This window comes from Galleria mellonella, unplaced genomic scaffold, assembly GCF_026898425.1.
Source record: "Galleria mellonella isolate WM207_F2 unplaced genomic scaffold, CSIRO_AGI_GalMel_v1 utg64, whole genome shotgun sequence".
Lineage (NCBI taxonomy): Eukaryota > Metazoa > Arthropoda > Insecta > Lepidoptera > Pyralidae > Galleria > Galleria mellonella.
The window spans coordinates 2,168,895-2,188,007 of NW_026442133.1; the positions used below are offsets into that span (position 1 = coordinate 2,168,895).

Below are 19,113 nucleotides of genomic sequence, written 5' to 3' on the forward strand. Positions count from 1 at the left end.
TATTTCAAGCTTTGGTAGAGTTCAGCAATAGAGTTCGGTCGTGATATATCCTTCTGTACGAAACGAAAAGTACATTAATATATGTATAAATACAAATAACGGCAAGTATATAAATAAAACCTTTCCAATTACATTAACGACCTCCCTAGTAACTTCGGCATACGACCTAGAAATGTCACACGTACATTCTAGAATAACTATCAAACAGCGCATCCAATCAATAGGTACTTTAATATATTCTAAATATAATTAAATATAATATAATTGAAATGTCCGACATCTCATCGGATTCTGAAGCCGAATATCACGCTTACTCTGAACGGACACTAGCAGTGATCAAACCAGAAGCATTTGAAGACGCTGATGATATTGAGAATCATATACGCAATAATGGATTCAGTATACTAGCGGTTAGAGCTATTAATATAATGTTCTAAATATTAATCTTCATACTAAGTCCTTTCTAGGTTGAATAGATCTCTAACATATACACATCTTTTCTTTCATAATGATCCATTTGGTCATGATAGAACCCTAATTTTTTATTTTCCCATTGCATTACTATTTTATTATTCTTTATATATATTTAAATCATTTTTTTTATCGGATTCTGCACCGAATTCGTTAATACTTTTTGCAATCAATAGACTATTGTCGTGTTGCTCTTATACTAATTTTGTCCAGTCTGAAGACGTTTATTGTAGTAAAATAGTTTATGGAATCATTAGAAATATTAGAAAGCAAGAAATAATGAAAAATACGTATTTTACGGCTACGGTAACCACTTATCATCAATTGGGCCGTATGCTTGTTTGCCACCTCAGTGGTATAAAAAAATATTATTTTTGAAATTCACAGATCTGATTAAAGAAGTTTGGTAATTAGAATATTAGAATATGTATCAAAATTATTTATTATTATCATTTTCTAATAGATTTGAATCAAAATAGGTTTAAGGAAATGGCAGTTCAGAATAAGTTTCATTATCTCATTTTTAGACGGTATTATATAACGCAATATTGTTGATATTCCAAAATGTTTATGGTGGGACCAACTTGGAAATGTTATTTTAAAATTTACCTTTAAAATTAGCTACTTTTCATGACTCAGTCCTAGACCAAACCCTTTATTTTTTATACCCATGAGAATATAAGGAAATCCCCTCATACTTACGTTATATAATGATCCCTCACTAACGTTATATAATGACACAAATTATATTTCTATGTATTTATATTTATATATATAACAAATGTATAGTCACTAGTTTTTTAGTTTTTTATCATACGATAATATTTTTTTATACGTAGTATGATTATAAAATAATCTACATACTGATGATAGTCCACAACAGAAAGATTTTTATTGAAATAACATTACATAATATAAAGAAATTGATAAATATTTATAGTGACGGAGAAGGGATTGTCAGTAATGGAGATTAGCGAGGCCATTGCTAGCAATGCACCATATCAAGTCAACCTCCTCGCGGTTCCTTTTAGAAACCATCGTGATGGATTCATTGTTGAATTCATTCATATGATATCAACGAAACGAATTCCTATCATATGATAGGGGATGATGAATTCTTGCTTACCAGTCCATTATCATCATATAAAAAAATATACTATAATTTGAATAGGTTTCTGTATTATTTGTCTCGAGTTACTTTTTGTCTGTTTTATTTTGAAATAACTATGATCAAAATACATGTTAAAATTGTTAACTAATTTAGTATTTTAGTAACATTAGTATGTAGTAACATTATTATTGTAAAAGTGAGTTTGTTTGTCACCTTTTGGCACTCTAATGGATCTGACAATAGTTATTATATTGAAACACGTACATGGGATGGAATTCTCATCCTCCTTATACTTTTCCAACCATATGCAAGCTAGACCGTTTTAAACAAAATGTTAATAGGCTACTCGTGAGCCAACGAGCTCCATATTAGATTATGTCGTCACTTTCTATCAAATGAGATCGAGATGAATCTAGAATTCTTCAACAGTAAAAAATGGAGAAGAACAAAAGCTATTTTTTATCTTGGTCTAACAATACCAGAGGGTGACTTTATACATGTCGTCTGCTTGGGTATCTTTGTTTGTCCTACTTGTGTTTCTGCCATGAAACAGTTGTGTATGCATGGCTGTGTTTCGGTTTGAAGAGTGGAATATGATAATGAAATTACAGAGTACAGAGGCACAACACATTATTTTTCAGGAATGACAATGCATGAAGGGTATCATGGGCGACACAGTATAATACTCTGTAATATCTATGACACTGTTCATGTGTACAGGCGACGGTTACCTCTTTCCATGATTCTAGGTTGCACAAAAAAATTTCTCGGACTCGAACAATATTCAAATATGCAGACGAGGTCGCGGGTAAAGACTAGTAAATTATAAATGGGAATGTTGATTCATATAGTGTGACATACCTACCTGTATTGATACTTGTAACTTGCCTGATTCACTCACAACTATAGATAAGCAAAGTCGAGACATCTCCCCATAACACGAGCGGGCCCACATAAATTTTATGGTTTCATATAACTTTATTAGAACAGTAAGCTGTCGTTTGCTCGTTTATTTATTGTAGTATTTATCCTGTATAACAATGTGACATCTTTACACGCAACACATGCGTGGCGAAACACCATGGATGATTTTAATATTGGCTTTGAACTGACTTTAGAAATGAGTGATTTCACTTGATATATCTATTAATTTTGAATCGATTTTGATGTTCTTTTTTATAGTAGAAAGTTTACGATTGGATATGAGTAGGTTTAATTCAATTTATTTCTACCAAAATTAGAGTAATTTTTTTATAGAACAAAGTGTTACTTAGAACTAATCATCTTTGAACTTTAGTATTGAGTGGTTTCGCTTGCAATCAGTCGTAATGGGATAGGAGCCCATCGTTATAAGAAGCGGGTAAAGTGTGAGCGTAATCAATGCTCTGAGGATTCCGTACCGCTGCAATTCGATTAAAACATAATCCTCTTGACGTTCCCTTTTAGATTTTTCATCCTCTTTAGACGTTCATGCGTAATATTTTAAGTTTTATTTATTTATTTACATACTTTTGTACATTGACTTTTAATATAGATATTAGACTGTAACAAAAATGTACACACACGGACTACAGTTTTATTTGTATATTTATTTTTATTACTAGTTTACGAGAATTGTAAATATGCGTTCATTGCCTAAAAAGACACGCGAGAACATCTACTTATTTTTTTATAATTAAATAAAAAAAAATGATTTTATTCCGGTTTAAGGATGGTGGTTGACTGTGGTGACATTATACACATTCATATCGATAAACAAGTAAATATTTCATAGATATTGAAAATATTTATAATTTCTGTTTCAATAAAATTTAAATAAAATAACCATGCTTGCTGATATTATCACCGAAACACTTATTAATGGAAAATAATCGATTTTTCAACCGCCTCCAGAAAGAAGGAGTACCTCCTAACTCCGTCAGTTATAAACTAATTTCAAAATGTATTTTATATCTGAAAGAATGTGCTTACTCGCATAGAATTTTTATCAAAATTGGTTCAATAGTTTAGTTTTTAAATTAAAATCACTGGTTTTGCCATATTTGAAGTCTGTTTTCTTTTTTGTGGAACGCAATCTTAAATTATTATTTGTACTAATACTTATTACATATCAGGGGAAAGTTTGTTTGTATGATCTTTATTGTACTATTTGCTTATAATATATAGATAGCAGGTTATAAAGAAACTGGCAAGATATACATCGTATTAAGTTCTATTGAAAAATCTATAGATACTGAGGCGCGCGTCAACTGGGTAATAGATGTTATTTTACAAATACCATGTTCTGTTCCGCAAATTTTCACAAAACTGTAGCTTCAATATGGCAAGATTTGCTCTTGCCAAAATTTTTCAATCAATTTATAAAAAGAATTTTCCGAAGTAAACTACTAAATTGACTTATTGAAAAATGTTTTTACACGATAAAAGATTTTGTAAGTCCGAATGGTAGATTAGACTAAGAATGCACTTTATGTAATAATATTAATAATATGACATGTACAATTTTAATGCTTTATAACTATAATATCTATTATTTTTAAATGTTGATATAATTAACTAATTAAATGTAACAATTAATATGTATTTAGAATAATTAATTGGACATACGTAATTGATAAATTTTTACTTTAAAATGTTAGCCACTAAAAACTAACTAACATGTGCTAAGACAAAATTTGCATGCCTTTAGATAAGGCGAAATGTGTAGCTCAGTTACCATTTAAGACCTTTGTATCACATTTCGAGTAAATAAATTATTATTATTATCATAGAATTACGAAAATAATCTCTGAATTGACATCATAATACATAAAACTCAAATGATTTTAAAACCTTCTTTTTCGAATTAAAAATACAAGAACAAATATTAATAGCTTGTTAACCATTCTAAGAATCATAAAAAAATATCAGAACATTGAATATCTTACTTTTATCTATATATTTAAAAAGAGATAACACAAAATGCGATGGAGCACGCGTTCAGTCCAGTAGTGTCCGGTCGCGAGAGGGTTGATATGCAAAATCGAGCTAACGGGAGCGCGCAAGGGGTGCGCATTCATTATTACGCGTCACATGCAACGCTTGTTATGATAGGGTTGGCGATTATTCATTAGGGAATTTGTTTTAAACAATAATTTTAAAATAAAAATAAAAATATTACGTTTTTATAATATATTGAAAGTATACAGCTCGTTTAATGGATCGCGGCTACCACACACCGCAATATCAGTCAATGTCATTTACGCATAGCCGACTTATATTTTACACAGTATCCAGGAATTACACTGCCAATTCATTTTAATTTTGCTTAACAGAAATAGGTACTACGAAAGTACCTACTCATATTGATAACTTCCTATAATTTCTCTTTCTCTCCTGGTCTATATTTTTGACAGTTGTTTCTTTCAACATAACAGTAGTTCATTGAAAATGGCTTTATAAACATTATCGTTCAAAATACTTTATTTTTTTAAATTTTCATTTTATTTTACGAACCTAACTGTCGACGCACAAGCGTACCTATCAGAAAATATACCTGCCTATATTTATTTCATAGTAGCTATATATGTATGTATGTTTACAGTTACATTATTTAAAAGATAAAGCAGTATTTTCTGAAAAAAATTGTCAAATGAAAACTATTTTAGTTTTACATAATATCATAAAGCTAGGTCGATTAATTTCCAAATTTCAATAGCTTATTATAAATTAATCTATTTATAACTTCAATTGTATGTTCCATGCTTGCTAGATATAGTTAAGTATCATAGAAATATTTAACACTTGTCTATATGTACTGAATGTAAAATACAAATATCTAAACGCGTGACAACCCTACATCTAATAGAAATACTTGAGCACCCCTACTCTCAGCGGTCACTGCTGTTATCTATAGAAACCATAAAAAAAAGTAATTACGCATTCCTATTGACGTTTCGGGGGCTGCGCTGCTAGAGACAGGAATGTTTTATGAAATTAATATTCCTTATATACTATTTTTTTTTTAATGGTAACCCCACCCGCGCTATCGGTATACACCGGCAGGGAGTGAAGGATGATAGGTGAGGATAAAGGTCAGTTAGCCCATCGTGACGAATTCAATAAGAATTGTTCACGATGGTTACCAAGGGGAACCACGTGGAGGTCGACATTATAGGGCATATTGCTAGCAATGGAGCTATCAAACTCCATTGCTAACAATCCCTTCTCCACCCCTTATATACCTATTTTTTTTTATGGATGAAAATGGAATGGCAGCTCCACCTGCGCTACCGGTATACGCTGGTGGAGCACCAGTGAAGGGTAATCGATGAGAATGAAAACAGGCCAGTTAGCCCATCATGATGAATTCATCAGGAATTAACCATGATAGTTTCCAAGGAGAACCACGAGGAGGTCGACCTGGTTAGGTATATTGCTACCAATGGGATTCTCAGTCTCCATTACTAACAATCCCATCCCCCCCCCCCTATATACCTATTAGGTAAATAAGTTTTTATATGGACACGAGAACGTGGCGTCGATAGTTTCTATTGACATTTTGTTAACTTTTATATCTGTTGCATAGAAGGTAATTTAATAGTAGATTTTGATCCATAAAATACCACTTATTTTGATTTAAACACTAAACTATTGAATCGACTTTTTTGATAATTTCTATGGGACTAATTTGACTTACATCCTTTTAGATAAAAAACGAATTTTCAAAATTAGTTTATAAATGATGGAGTTTTGAAGTGACAAACATACATAATTGAGAACCTCCTGCTTTCTTTAAGTTGAAAATAGAAATGAAGCTGATATTATGAAGAAATAGCTTATTGCTTAATCCCAGTAGACAAATCTATATCTATACTTATAATAAATCTGTAGAGAGGTCAATTCTGTATATGAAATGTATTTCCAAAATGACTATCAGGGGGTGATTAGTGATCGATACTGATGCCAAAAATGTAATCAGTAAAATTTTTGTCTGTCTGTTTCTCTGTCTGTATGTTCGTTATAGAAACAAAAACTACTCGACGGATTTTAACGAAACTTGGTACAATTATTCTTCATACTTCTGGGCAGGTTATAGTGTACTTTTCATCACGCTACGATCAATAGGAGCAGAGCAGTGAAGGGAAATGTGTCTGTTACATCAAAAAAACCGTGAGGAAGGACATAGGCTACTTATTTTACGAAAAACATCGGAAACGCGGACGAAGTCGCGGGAAACAGCTAGTAGTAAATAAATTTTTCGATAGATATTTTTTCAGTAGGCCTCGCGTGAGAAAGAACAAGACGCCTTGCTGTCTCGTTTTATATCATGCCTGGCTTAGCGATAACATATCTATTGATTAGCATTGTTTTAATCTTTTTTTATGTCATCATCATCATATCAGCTTCTAACCGTCTAGTGCTGAATATAGGCCTTGGAGGGTTTTGCCAATAGTCGCTACGCTTGGCAGGCAGGTGGGCAACCGCAGTTAGGCTTTGGAGATGTACGAGGGACGCTGCTGCCCATCCCTCGCGCTCTCTTAGTCGCCTCTTACGATCCAGTATATCTATACTGGACAGGAAGGGGTGGCCTATTCTATGCCGGGACCACACAGCGTATGGTAGGGTAGGTGATAGTAGCAGGCTTAATTTTTTTTTGTTCTTTTTGCCAATTCTAATACGCTTTGGTTTCTTTAGAAAAGGATTTTATTATCCACTAGCGGCCCGTCTCGGCGTCGCACGGGTGGACATTTTTACTTTTTAAAAAGTAGCCATTAAGGCTGCACCCGCGACCGAAGCTTAAAAATAGAGTAACTTCTTCCCTTTTCCCAACATTTCCCTTCACTGCTCTGCTCCTATTGATTGCAGCGTGATGAAAAGTATACTATAACCTGCCTAGGAGTATGAACAATAATTGTACCAAGTTTCGTTAAAATCCGTCGAATAGTTTTTGTTTGTATAAGGAACATACAGACAAACAGACAAAAATTTTACTGATTGCATTCTTGGCATCAGTATCGATCACTAATCATGCCCTGATAGTTATTTTGGAAATTTATTTCATGTACAGAATTGACCTCTCTACAGATTTATTATAGGTATAGATTAAGCAGATTATTCTTATGTCTACTAACGCCGGTTTCCAATTTCCATTGAGGAGCACATCAGCTTGTGACTCTAAATAGTGGATGCCTATAAAAAATATAAGTACAATGATGTTTCTTTTTCATGGATGATGATGGAATGGTAACCTCGCCTGCGCTAACGATGAACGCTCGCAGGGCATCAGTGAGGGATGATATTCGAGGATGAAAAGGCAGGTCAGTTAGCCCATCATGATGAATACACCTGGGATTCAGCTTAATGGTTTCTTTTTATACAACTTAGGATGGCAAACAAGCTGACAGCCCACCTGATGGAAAGTGGTAACCGTCGCCTATACACATGAGCAGTACCATTGACATAACAGAGTATATTGTTTCGCCCATGATACCCCCATGCGTTGTCATTCCTGAGGACTCAGGTGTTATTCCTCTGTACCCAGTAAATTCACGACTTCAAACCGAAACACAGCCATGCAAACACAACTGCTTCACGGTTGAAACACGAATGGGACAGATTACCCAAGCAATCGACTTTTGTACATAGTCTCCCGTATATTGCTAGCAGTGGGATTGGTAGTCTGCATTACTAACAATCTTTCCCCCCCTCCCTCTCATGCAATGATGTTATAAACTCCAATTCAATTTCAAGAAACGCCAAGTTCAGCTAACACCGGAGCAGGCTGCAGAACTATACAGAGGCCACTACGGCCGTCCTCACTTTCCGCACTTGGTGGCTCACATGTCAAGTGGACCGATCATCGCGTTGGTGCTTGCAACGAAAAATTGCATACAGAAATGGCGCAACCTTATGGGACCCGCAAGGTGAATATCCGATATCTGTATATTGAGTTTCTCTGAACATTACTGATCACCCATTGCTATATCGCCCATACCAGTCGGACGTCTATAACATTAGGAGCGGGTTCTTATTTTCGATATTATTTATTGGATAACTGATATCTATCTGTTATTAGGCTAATATACATATATGTATATTGTAACTACAATATATGGATATTGCTAGATATTACACCCTTTTTTTATACAACTTAGAATGGCAAACAAGCTGACGGTCCACCTGATGAAAAGTGGTAACCGTCGTCTATAGACATGAGCAGTGCCATGGACATAACAGATTATAGTGTTTCGCCCATGATACCCCTCATGCGTTGCCATTCCTGAGGACTCAGGTGTTATTCCTCTATACCCTGTAAATTCACGCCGTATCCCACCTTTCAAATCGAAACACAGCCATGCAAACACAACTGCTTCACGGTTGAAACACGAATATTAAAATATCAGTACTTAATTATATTACTGACTTATATTTGAAAACATATAGCAATATACCCTGACAGGTTGACTTACACACAATCTCCCTGGAAATCGTCGTGTATAATTTCAGGTCAATTCGTCTCGATGGACTAACTGACCTGCATTTTCATCCTCACCAATCCATCACTGGTGCCCCGTCCGTGTATACCGGTAGCGCAGGCGGGGTTACCATTCCAGTATCACTTATTAAAAAAAAACCTTATTACATAATGGTTGTGGTACTAACAGTAATCCAACGATGATGATCTCTAGTGATTTAGCGCAGGGGTTCGACTAATGGTCCGGCCAATTTAGGAAACGATTTTTCTAAATTAACTTAGATTTAGATGTTCTGAGTTGTGCCTTCAGATGTTCGTTGCTTGCTTTTTATTAATATGCAATCGACGTTATTGATCAATGTTTTACATCTGCTGTGTAGTGATAAAACATCTGTCCCATACTTGTTTCAACCGTAAAGCAGTTGAGTTTGTATGGCTGTGTTTCGGTTTTAAGGTTGGGATATGGCACCGCATGGGGGTATCATGGGCGAAACAGTATACTCTGTTATGCCCATAGTACTGCTCATGTCTATAGGCAACGGTTACCACTTTCCATCAGGTAGTCCGTCAGCTTGTTTGCCATTCTAAGTTGTGTAAAAAAAAGAGCAGGGTCCTATTGAAATAATTTCCTATGTGCAGAGTGATCGAGGCACAGGCGTATTGGCCAGACAGCCTACGCGCTTGTTACGGACGTCGCACCAAGTATGGGGACTATTTTAATGGGTTGCACGGAAGTGAAAACTATGCAGAGGCGCTCAGGGAGATACACTTCTTTTTTCCTACAAGTACGTAAATGATGATTATCAGTATATTATTAATAGAGAACGACATTTAAAAGCGGAGTCATCTTCCATGAAATTATTTGGAAAATTGTTATCGATAGTAAAGAATTTCGTAATAATTAACGCACGTAACGGCATTGGTGTTGCGAAGGGATAGCAATAAGATCTAACAGCTATATCGTTGATAGTATATCCTATCAGGTCCACACGTCGTATACGCGATTCTCTTTGGAAATCATTGTGGTTAATTTTTATTGATTTCATTACTCTGAGATAACTAGAAGCAAGCCTTTCATCCTCTCCTATCATCGTTCACTGGTACTCCGCCACCGTATACCGTTAGCTCTGGCGAGATTACCATTCCATTATCACCCATTTTAAAAAAGCCATGGTGTTGCAAACATCTATGGGATATTGCCCATACAGGCGGGGATGAATATCAAGTGACATTGGTTGACAACGTCGTAGTTTATAAAAATACTGGGTGATTTTGGATTCAGTAATGTCATTTGTTACAGTGGTGGTGGGACCGATACTTCGTAATTGGCAAATTAGCGACTACATACAAAAAAATCTAACAGCGACGCTGTTACCGGCGTTGACCGCGCTTGCTCACGAGCGTCCCGCCGAGCCGATACTTTGGTTAGCTGATTATTTACAAAGACACAACCCTAACGAGCCAGAGTTGGTGCTAAAGCCTCCAGAGCAAAGAGAAGACAGATGTTGTCACACCCCTGCGCCATCAGAAGAATCCGCAGCAACAAAATAAATTTATTTATTTATAAATATTTATTAGAATAGGAAATCTGTCATCTGGTGTAATTCTGTCACACTCCTGATGCATTTGCTAAGCAGATGGGAAGTAACAGGGTACAAAGTACCATAGGGAGACTTTGTACACAAATCGATTTATATGGATACCTCTATCCCATTCGTGTTTCAACCGGGAAGCAATTGTGTCTGCATGGCTGTGTTTCGGTTTGAAGGGTGGGCAGTGATTTTACAGGGTACAGAGGCATAACACCTTAGTTCTCAGGAATGGCAACGCATGGGAGGTGTCATGGGCGAAACAATATACTCTGTTATGTCTATGGTACTGCTCATGTCTATAGGTGACGGTTACCACTTTCCAATTGGTAGGCCGTCAGCTTGTTTGCCATTCTAAATTGCATAAAAAAAAACACAGGCATAACACTTCAATCTTAACAGTGAAAATGCATGCTGAGTTCTAGATATTATAGATGTAGCAGTATGTTTACTGTGATGTAAATAGGCAACGGTTAGCATTTTCCGTCATGTGGGTCGTCAGCTTGTTTGGCTATGTGGCATAAAAATATTTTAGTCATAATTATCGCTGGAGATATCTGAAAGTACAATAAAAATTAAAAAAACCGGCCAGTATTTTTAATAACTCTTTATTCTTTTTAAAAATAGTATAAAAAATGAGTGCTTATTCTAAAATAATATTATTACTATCTCTAGGATACTTTGGAAAATATACTTATTATGAAATAATAATCGCTGCATAACCCATTCTTCTCACAGAAGTTTTTTGTGGCCTCTTCATGAGCTTAGGTTAGCACATTATCACATATCTCCACTATGGCGTGACACTAAATAAAAATATACATTTTTATTAACATTGTAGGTTGATTATCTTTACGAATCTAATAAGGTAAAAAAAATATGTATTAGCGCATCACTTGAATGAATGAATGAATGAGTATACTTTATTTGCATTATACAATATAGGAAATAAACAAGACAATTTACAAACATAACGATACAATTGTATAAGTACAGTAAGGCGGTCTTGTTGCTGAGAGCAATCTTTGATAATGCACTTGATAATGCCTTAGTAGATTTTAAAACATCTCTAAAAGTCTAACTGTCCAACCCACCTGTCAAGCGTAACAACTGCTGACAAAACTTCCCTTATGGGGAAGGTGCAGTAGTGGACCTCTACACTGTTCCCCATCTTGTTGAATTCATAATGATGAGTCAATTTTACATTAATTCTCACTTATCATCTCTCACTTGTGACCTGCTTAGCCAGCGTATATCTATAACGCAGGCAGAGTTACCATTTCATTAAAAAAATTATCCTATAAAGGGGTTGTGGAATGTGGGATGGAAGTTAATTAATAAATAAAATTATTAATTGAATATCAATATTACCTTCAAACCTTTTAAATTTTTTGATGGTAAAGGACGAAACATTGCAAAGTGTCAATTCCTGGCACACTTGTTCCGCATCGAGCTTGTTCAGCAACTCGTCAATATAACGGTCAATATAGTTGTGTACATACTTCTTACATTCGTGCCGAAACAACCACGGTGTGTCTTTGCATATGTCCTCAACTAGTTTGTTTATTTCATTCTGTCCTCAAATAAAATGTTTTTGATGTAAAAAATATTATAAAGTGACTTATTGACGTTATAGAAATATCGATATTGAGAAATTTTGATATTCTGTTTGCGATGATATTGCTTTATCATTATTAATACACTAACAGTATCAACAAAATATCGATATTAAAGACTAAAATATTGATATATAGAAATTTCGATATTCTGTTTCCGATAGTATCCGATTACCATTCTTATTACGCTAACGATATCAACGAAATATCGTTATTGATAAATTTTAATATTCTGTTTATGATAATATCGAGTTATCATTATTATTACGCTATCGATATCAACAAAACATTTATATTAAGGACAAAAATATCGATATAGAGAAATTTTGATATTCTCTTTTTGATAATATCGAGTTATCATTATTATTACACTATCGATATCAACAAAACATCGATAATAAGGACTAAAATATTCATATCGAAAATTTTCGATAGTTAGTTCTTGATAAAATCGAAGTATCATTATTATTACGCTAACGATATCAACAAATATCAATATGAAGGCTAAAAATTTCAATTATATATTCTGTTTTTGATAATATCAAATTATCAGTATTAATATTTGAATTATCACTACTAACCATATTAAACTTACTTTCGACATTTTGTCGATATCACTCATTCCTAATGATATTATTAATTACGCATTAATGAAGCGGCAGGCAGATTAAGAGAAACAGAGGCCGTATTTCGGTGTACACAGTCGGATATCAATAGAGCAATATACGTCATACCTGATCTTTATTTTTAATTTCCATTTTAATGTCCTCTATCACAGCCTTGCACATTTCACAGGTGCTATTGGAATGTACTAATTGTGTTGACATATCCAATCTTTCGTACAAATCTGTTACGAGATAAAAGGCATTATATTATTATTGATTAGGCTCACTTTCGGTGAGTGTTAGGAAGGAAATATACCTTACCTTCAACAATATCAATGGATATAACTTGACACAAACTCAATTTGTTGCATACTTGTCCTGGATCCAATTTATTCAGAAGCATGTCAATCACACGGTCACCATATTTCTCTACGAACTTGTGACACTCGTGTCGAACCGGTTTAGGTACTTTATTGCATATATAGTGAACGAGATTCTTGATTTGCTCCTGTTTTTATAAAAAATAACATTGAGGTATTAGTATCATCACTGACGATTGTGACCACATGAGGATGTCGCTTTTATCACCACGGCTCTCCAAAACTTGCGGTCTTTAGCTAATCGTATACTCTTTTGAGTATACTTCATGCGGCAAGTTTCTTTGTTTAGCATGAAAGTAGAGGCATATGAAAATATGGATAATGTAAGCAATAATAAAATGATATTGAGCCCAAACGAGTGGAGACATTGGCAGAGGTCGTCGTGGACCATAGTATCTCAATATATACGACAACGCCCCCTTGTGGGCGTTTGAGATTTTTATGGGAGCGATAGAAGATGCAGAGAAAATTTTAGACTTGAGATTTTAATTGTGGCAATAGCTATTTTAAGTCCGCAATAGATGATAAGTGAAATTAATATGGGAAACAAAACATATTGGTAAAGTGGGCAGTGGGAAAGATAAGGTTGAGAAACTATTCCCTAGACGGATGTATGTCGAATGTATGTGATATGTGGAAAAAGGATCAAATGCATGAATACATTAATTTATTGTTTTTGGTATTCCATTGTTTCTGCTTACGAACGAAGCCGGGCGTGACAATGTAAATAACAACATACCTGATTCTTGCCTCTAATTTCTCTTTTGATCTCCTTCATCACTAACTTACACACCTTACAGCCATCTTTTGAGTTTTCCAACTGTATTGGCACATCAGGTATTGTGTTCATATTTACTATAAGAAAAAAGTATAGATAGGTTCTTAATGTCTACTACTAAATACAGTAAAGTCAAAATTGTAAGTACGACGAACTTACTTTCAAGGACATCAATGATTATAACTTGGCATAGATTCAACTTATGGCACACTTGTCCTGGATCCAACTTCTTTACAAGCATATCAATGACACGGTCTGCATACTTGTCCACGAATTTGTGGCACTCATGTCGAACTAATTTAGGTACATTTTTGCATATACCATGAACTAGATTCTTGATTTCATCCTATATTTGTGTAAAATAGACCTCAATTATTACAAAAGTACTGCAGGTAAAAATTTTTTTATGAAATTCTTTTTTTTTTATTTTTATTTATACAACTTGAAACCTGATGGAAAATGGTAACCGTCGCCTATAGAAAAGTATATGATAAAAAAATGATACCACCCATGCGTTGCCATTCCTCATTCAGTAAATTGCCTTTGAGCTATGCAAACACAACTGCTTTTTTTCACTTTTTCGTCCATTACGATTACCTCATTCTTGCCTTTGATTTCTTTTTTCACTTCGTCCATTACGATCTTGCACACTTTACACGCGCCTTTTGAACTTTCTGTTTGTGTTGATATGTCAATTGGTTCATTTATATTTGCTATAGGACAAAGCAACAGAAACATTACTAGCGTTTACTTACTTATTATTTACACATGCATTATGAGTATACTAACTTTTATCCGCGATTTCGTCCGTGTGACAAGTGAAAGTAACTTATATCCTTCTCCTCCCCATACTGTACGTGTAAACCAAATTTCAAAGTGACTGGTTAAGTCGTTAAGGTGACAAACAAACAAACTTATTTTCACATTTATAATATTAGTAAGTATAAGTAAAATTATTATGAACTCACTTTCAACGGTATCAATGACTACAACTCGGCACAGACTCAACTTGTGGCATATTTGTCCTGGATCTATTTTTTTCAGAAGCATATCGATCACGCGGTCACCATATTTGTTCACGAATTTGTGGCACTCGTGTCGTACCAACCTTGTTACTTTCTTGCATATCTTATGAACCAGATTCTTGATTTGTTCCTGTTTTATATAAAATAGTATTTTATATAATTCAACAATATAATTTCTGCTAAACAGTCCTCTCCCTTTAATAAGATTTAAGGAACGGTCTTGAGCTATCTGACTGCTCTAACTGTAAGCAGTGCAAATATTTGAAATTGTCGCTTATTTATTGGAGATTGCGGAGTCGTTTAATATTTATTCTATTTTTAAAGAAAAGAGATATGAAAAATTCATTATAAGTGATTTGAAATTACACATTATTCTTTAAAATAAAATTGTAACTGGCAACACAGACTGGTATGTGTTACCAGTTATAACCATTTTTAAATAACAAGTCATAACAAAATATAGTCAGTCTTTGATATATATAGTTTTATGGAAATTCTAGTTAATATAGTTAAGGACATACCCGTCTCTTGCCTTTGATCTCCTTTTTTAGCTCATCTACCACAACCTTGCAAACTTCACACGTAGCTTTTGACTTTTCTAATCGTGTTGATGTATCGGATAGTTCTTTCACATCTATTACAGGTTCTTCTATAGTACAAAAAATTATATTACATTAAGTTAGAATAAATAATCTACATTTTGATATGAATGCAAGTATATGCACCAGTTTGTCCGTTTTGATTGAAATTTAATAGAAATGAATAATTTTAGAAAACAAAATAAATAGGCTCACGACTGTAACCCCTAATGGGGTAATAAGAGACATTATTCGATTGTTACAATTGTGGTGAATATTATATTCGATACTGTTACTATTTAATTTTTAATGTTTTAATTTTTAAATGAATAATGGTTAAACTTTCATTCCTCAACAAAAGTAGAAGCTTCATGATCTGATATTACCTTCCATATTATGGGTTACGACACTCGTCCTCAGTGCCTGACACGCGTGTTGAGGATCTCTCTTCTGGTTGATCACATCAATCACCTTATCACCATGCATATCCACGAATGTGTTGCATTCTGAACGAATCGACTGATGTAGACAGTTGCATATTCCATTGACAACCAATTCGATTTTGTTCCGCTGTTTGTTGAATTAAAAATATGGTTACTTTTGATGATTTATACGAGAATGAATTCGTATAATACGAATATAAAAATGAAGTTAACGCATTTTCTATTATAAGTTTACGAAAAAAAAGCTACATCAATATGAATACTAAGTAAACAATCGATTCTTTTTTTTTTGTAAACATATAGATACGTAACAGATAATACTTATATAAATAATAAAATATCCACGCTTCTAAACAAGTTTTTTAGTTGGTGCTTTTGTTCAGGTATCGCATTCTCGCTATTTGACACGGGCAGTGCGATGCCTGCTAGAGAGTAGAGTAGGGTAGAATACAAGTTATATATGTATATAGTGCATGCAAGCAAAATACTACTATTAAAATAAGAGCGTGGTCGGCTATCGATTGATCAACCCTAATCATATACCAGTCGCCCCGAGCGGCAACACGATCGCACAACCGGGGGTCGATCCGTATTGCAAACATACTCATAATAAAATGTATCACAGAGGTAGATAGATATATTGTCAAATAAATGCCTGTCGTTTAGGTATAAAGCTATTACCAAAATCAGTCAAATAGTCCATTTCCATAAAACTTACGATTTCAATCAACGGTTACCATCTATCAGGTGGGCGGTTAGCCCGTTTGCCAAAGTTGTACAAAAAATTCAAATAAAACGCCACATAATTTTCCCAACTTTATTTATAGAAACATTTTACAAATCAAGTTATCACAGGCTAGCGTGTGTTAACTATGGAATTACATGCAAACAGAATGAGCTACATTTTACACGTTTAGCATGTTTAAATATTACGTAAAATATAAATGTTCGAATACGTGCACAAAAAACCCTTAACGCAATATTTGGAGACTATTTATTGCAAACGCATAAGTACAGTTACCAACATTTTTCATTCAATATTTTACCTTTTTTTATATAAAAATTATAAGCATTTTCTTAATGATTTACATATTTAAGACACGCTTCTTAATTCTTAACCGCGACTATCAAGGTTTACAACTCTCTTTTCCATATGAAAATAGTTACATTATTAAATGAAATGAAACTTACATACTAGAGAGATTTGGTAAATAGTTACAAACGAAATTATAGTTAAAATAGAGATTATAATATCGAATATGGTGTTGTTAATTCCCCAACGATGTAATTCTGAAATAAAAAAATATATAGATAAAATTTGCAGTTCAATTTACATTTGCACCATACCTTATTTTATTTAAACAAAATGAAATGGCAACTAATCGTCTAATATATAATAATAATAGTCTTTTTACAAAATAATAGAATTTACAGGTCAATGCTAATTAAACAGGAATAACACCTAAAATGAATCCTCAAGGATGGCAAAAGGTGGTTTTACCCACCACAACCTACCTCAAAGCTCTAAGGGGGGGGGGGGGGGGGGGGCATGGGGGATATTGTGGGCGAAACAGTATACTCTGTTATGTCCATGGTACTGCTAGTCTATAGGCGACGGTTACCACTTTCCATCAGGTGGGCTGTCTGTTTGCCATTCTAAGTTGTATAAAAAAGTCACATGTACAGACTAGACATTTATAAACCTGAGCATTTTGTATCAACCGTTAAGTATTCACTGCTGAACATAGCCTCATAAGAAGGGTTTTGACAGTATTTGTTAAACTTGACAGGCGGGTTGGCAACCGCAGTTAGGCTTTGGTGGTATATTAAGAGGGACGCTACTGCCTAACCCTCGACCATTAAGTTCTCTTAGCGCATTTTACAACCCCTACGGGGAAAGAAGGGGTGGCCCATTCTATGTCGGGGTCACACGGCAATAAAAAAAAGTGGACACTTACAGTTAATTCTTATCTCCCTTGTCCTTATACATGTGGACGTAGGCGGCGTTGCGCTCGCTACACAAGCCGATCTTCTGGCAGACTCCCTTCGTGCCAAACTCTTCGATTAGATGAATCACACTGTCGCCGTATATCTCCATCATGGTGTGACACTGCGCATTTTATGGCACAGGTTAAACATGTTTATTAATGACAAAATATAGTTGCGAGCAATAAAATGAGATTTAATGGGATTGGTAATAGGTTTTTTTTTACTAAAAGAAAATATGGAAATGGCATTTGAAATGAGGTAATCCATCAAAAATCTATACGGTTGTATACAGTGTGGTTTTGGAGGAGTTTCCTCCCGCGAACTCGCAGGCAGTGGAACGAGTTCCCTACCGAGGCATTCCCGGGAGACCTTTCCTCTACTGCCTTTGGTATTGCAGTCATACGAAGGCTCGAGTGATTGATACAGTCGAGAGGATCAGCTGGCCTAACGGCAAGGGGCAGCTAATAACAGTCTATGTAACCTTTACTGGAGTGGAGACTCTTTCTGGGGTAGCGTAATATGGGAAGCGATTTCGTTAAACGCGCCGATTTGTGCTGAATTGTTGATTTTATTCTATACATATAGATACATCTGTAACTATGCAATGCTATATAGCAAAAAATCCGCTTTTTCAACCGACTTCAAAAAGAAGGAGGTTTTCAAATCGGTTGTATTTTTTTTATATTTATTATCTCAGAACTCCTTCATTTCTAAACGGATTTGAAACATTCTTGATTTTTATCCTTACAAATAAACAATTTTCAGTTTAGTGCTATAGAAATTTTATCAAAATTGGTTCTGAAAATTAAAATAATCAACTTCAATTATAGCTACACCAGTTGTCACTATAATTAAAATAGATTTTTTTGTGGAACACAATTTTTTATTATAATTTGAGTTGAGACAGCGCCAACCAGCAGGGGCCAGCTGTGGGTAGCTAAAATTAGTACTAATTTTATTGCTCGCAAATATATTTAAAACAATTTGGCGGGAAGCTTCGAGAAGCTTAATTCTTATAGGTTAGTATTTGGCGATATGGCATATGCATAGTATAATTATAATTTTTTTCTTA

At 34.5% G+C, this 19,113-nt stretch overlaps 2 protein-coding genes across 2 annotated transcripts in view; one reads left to right on the forward strand and one right to left on the reverse strand.

The window, feature by feature from the left end:
* Positions 1 to 161: 161 nt before the first annotated feature.
* LOC113512564 (nucleoside diphosphate kinase homolog 5-like) lies at positions 162 to 11,206 on the forward strand. Its single transcript, XM_026896465.3, has 4 exons — positions 162 to 410; positions 8,315 to 8,487; positions 9,678 to 9,823; positions 10,339 to 11,206. The coding sequence occupies exons 1-4, from the start codon at positions 270 to 272 to the stop codon at positions 10,587 to 10,589; spliced, it is 711 nt and encodes a 236-aa protein (XP_026752266.2). The 5' UTR covers positions 162 to 269; the 3' UTR covers positions 10,590 to 11,206.
* Positions 11,207 to 11,219: 13 nt separating this feature from the next.
* Positions 11,220 to 19,113, reverse strand: part of LOC113512453 (uncharacterized) — a 37,915-nt gene continuing 30,021 nt past the window's right edge. The window contains 11 exon segments of the mRNA XM_052900225.1: positions 11,220 to 11,433; positions 11,999 to 12,200; positions 12,978 to 13,090; positions 13,170 to 13,356; positions 13,968 to 14,083; positions 14,166 to 14,352; positions 14,604 to 14,719; positions 14,975 to 15,161; positions 15,553 to 15,680; positions 15,996 to 16,179; positions 18,016 to 18,162. Coding sequence (XP_052756185.1) covers positions 11,408 to 11,433; positions 11,999 to 12,200; positions 12,978 to 13,090; positions 13,170 to 13,356; positions 13,968 to 14,083; positions 14,166 to 14,352; positions 14,604 to 14,719; positions 14,975 to 15,161; positions 15,553 to 15,680; positions 15,996 to 16,179; positions 18,016 to 18,162 — 1,593 coding nt within the window. The 3' untranslated portion in view covers positions 11,220 to 11,407.

Excerpts from the sequence above, each read along its gene's own strand:
- LOC113512564 (XM_026896465.3), top strand. The coding sequence starts at position 270 with ATGTCCGACATCTCATCGGATTCTGAAGCCGAATATCACGCTTACTCT. Across the intron at positions 8,488-9,677 it reads AACCTTATGGGACCCGCAAG|AGTGATCGAGGCACAGGCGT; the intron begins GTGAATATCCGA and ends TCCTATGTGCAG. Across the intron at positions 9,824-10,338 it reads ACACTTCTTTTTTCCTACAA|TGGTGGTGGGACCGATACTT; the intron begins GTACGTAAATGA and ends CATTTGTTACAG.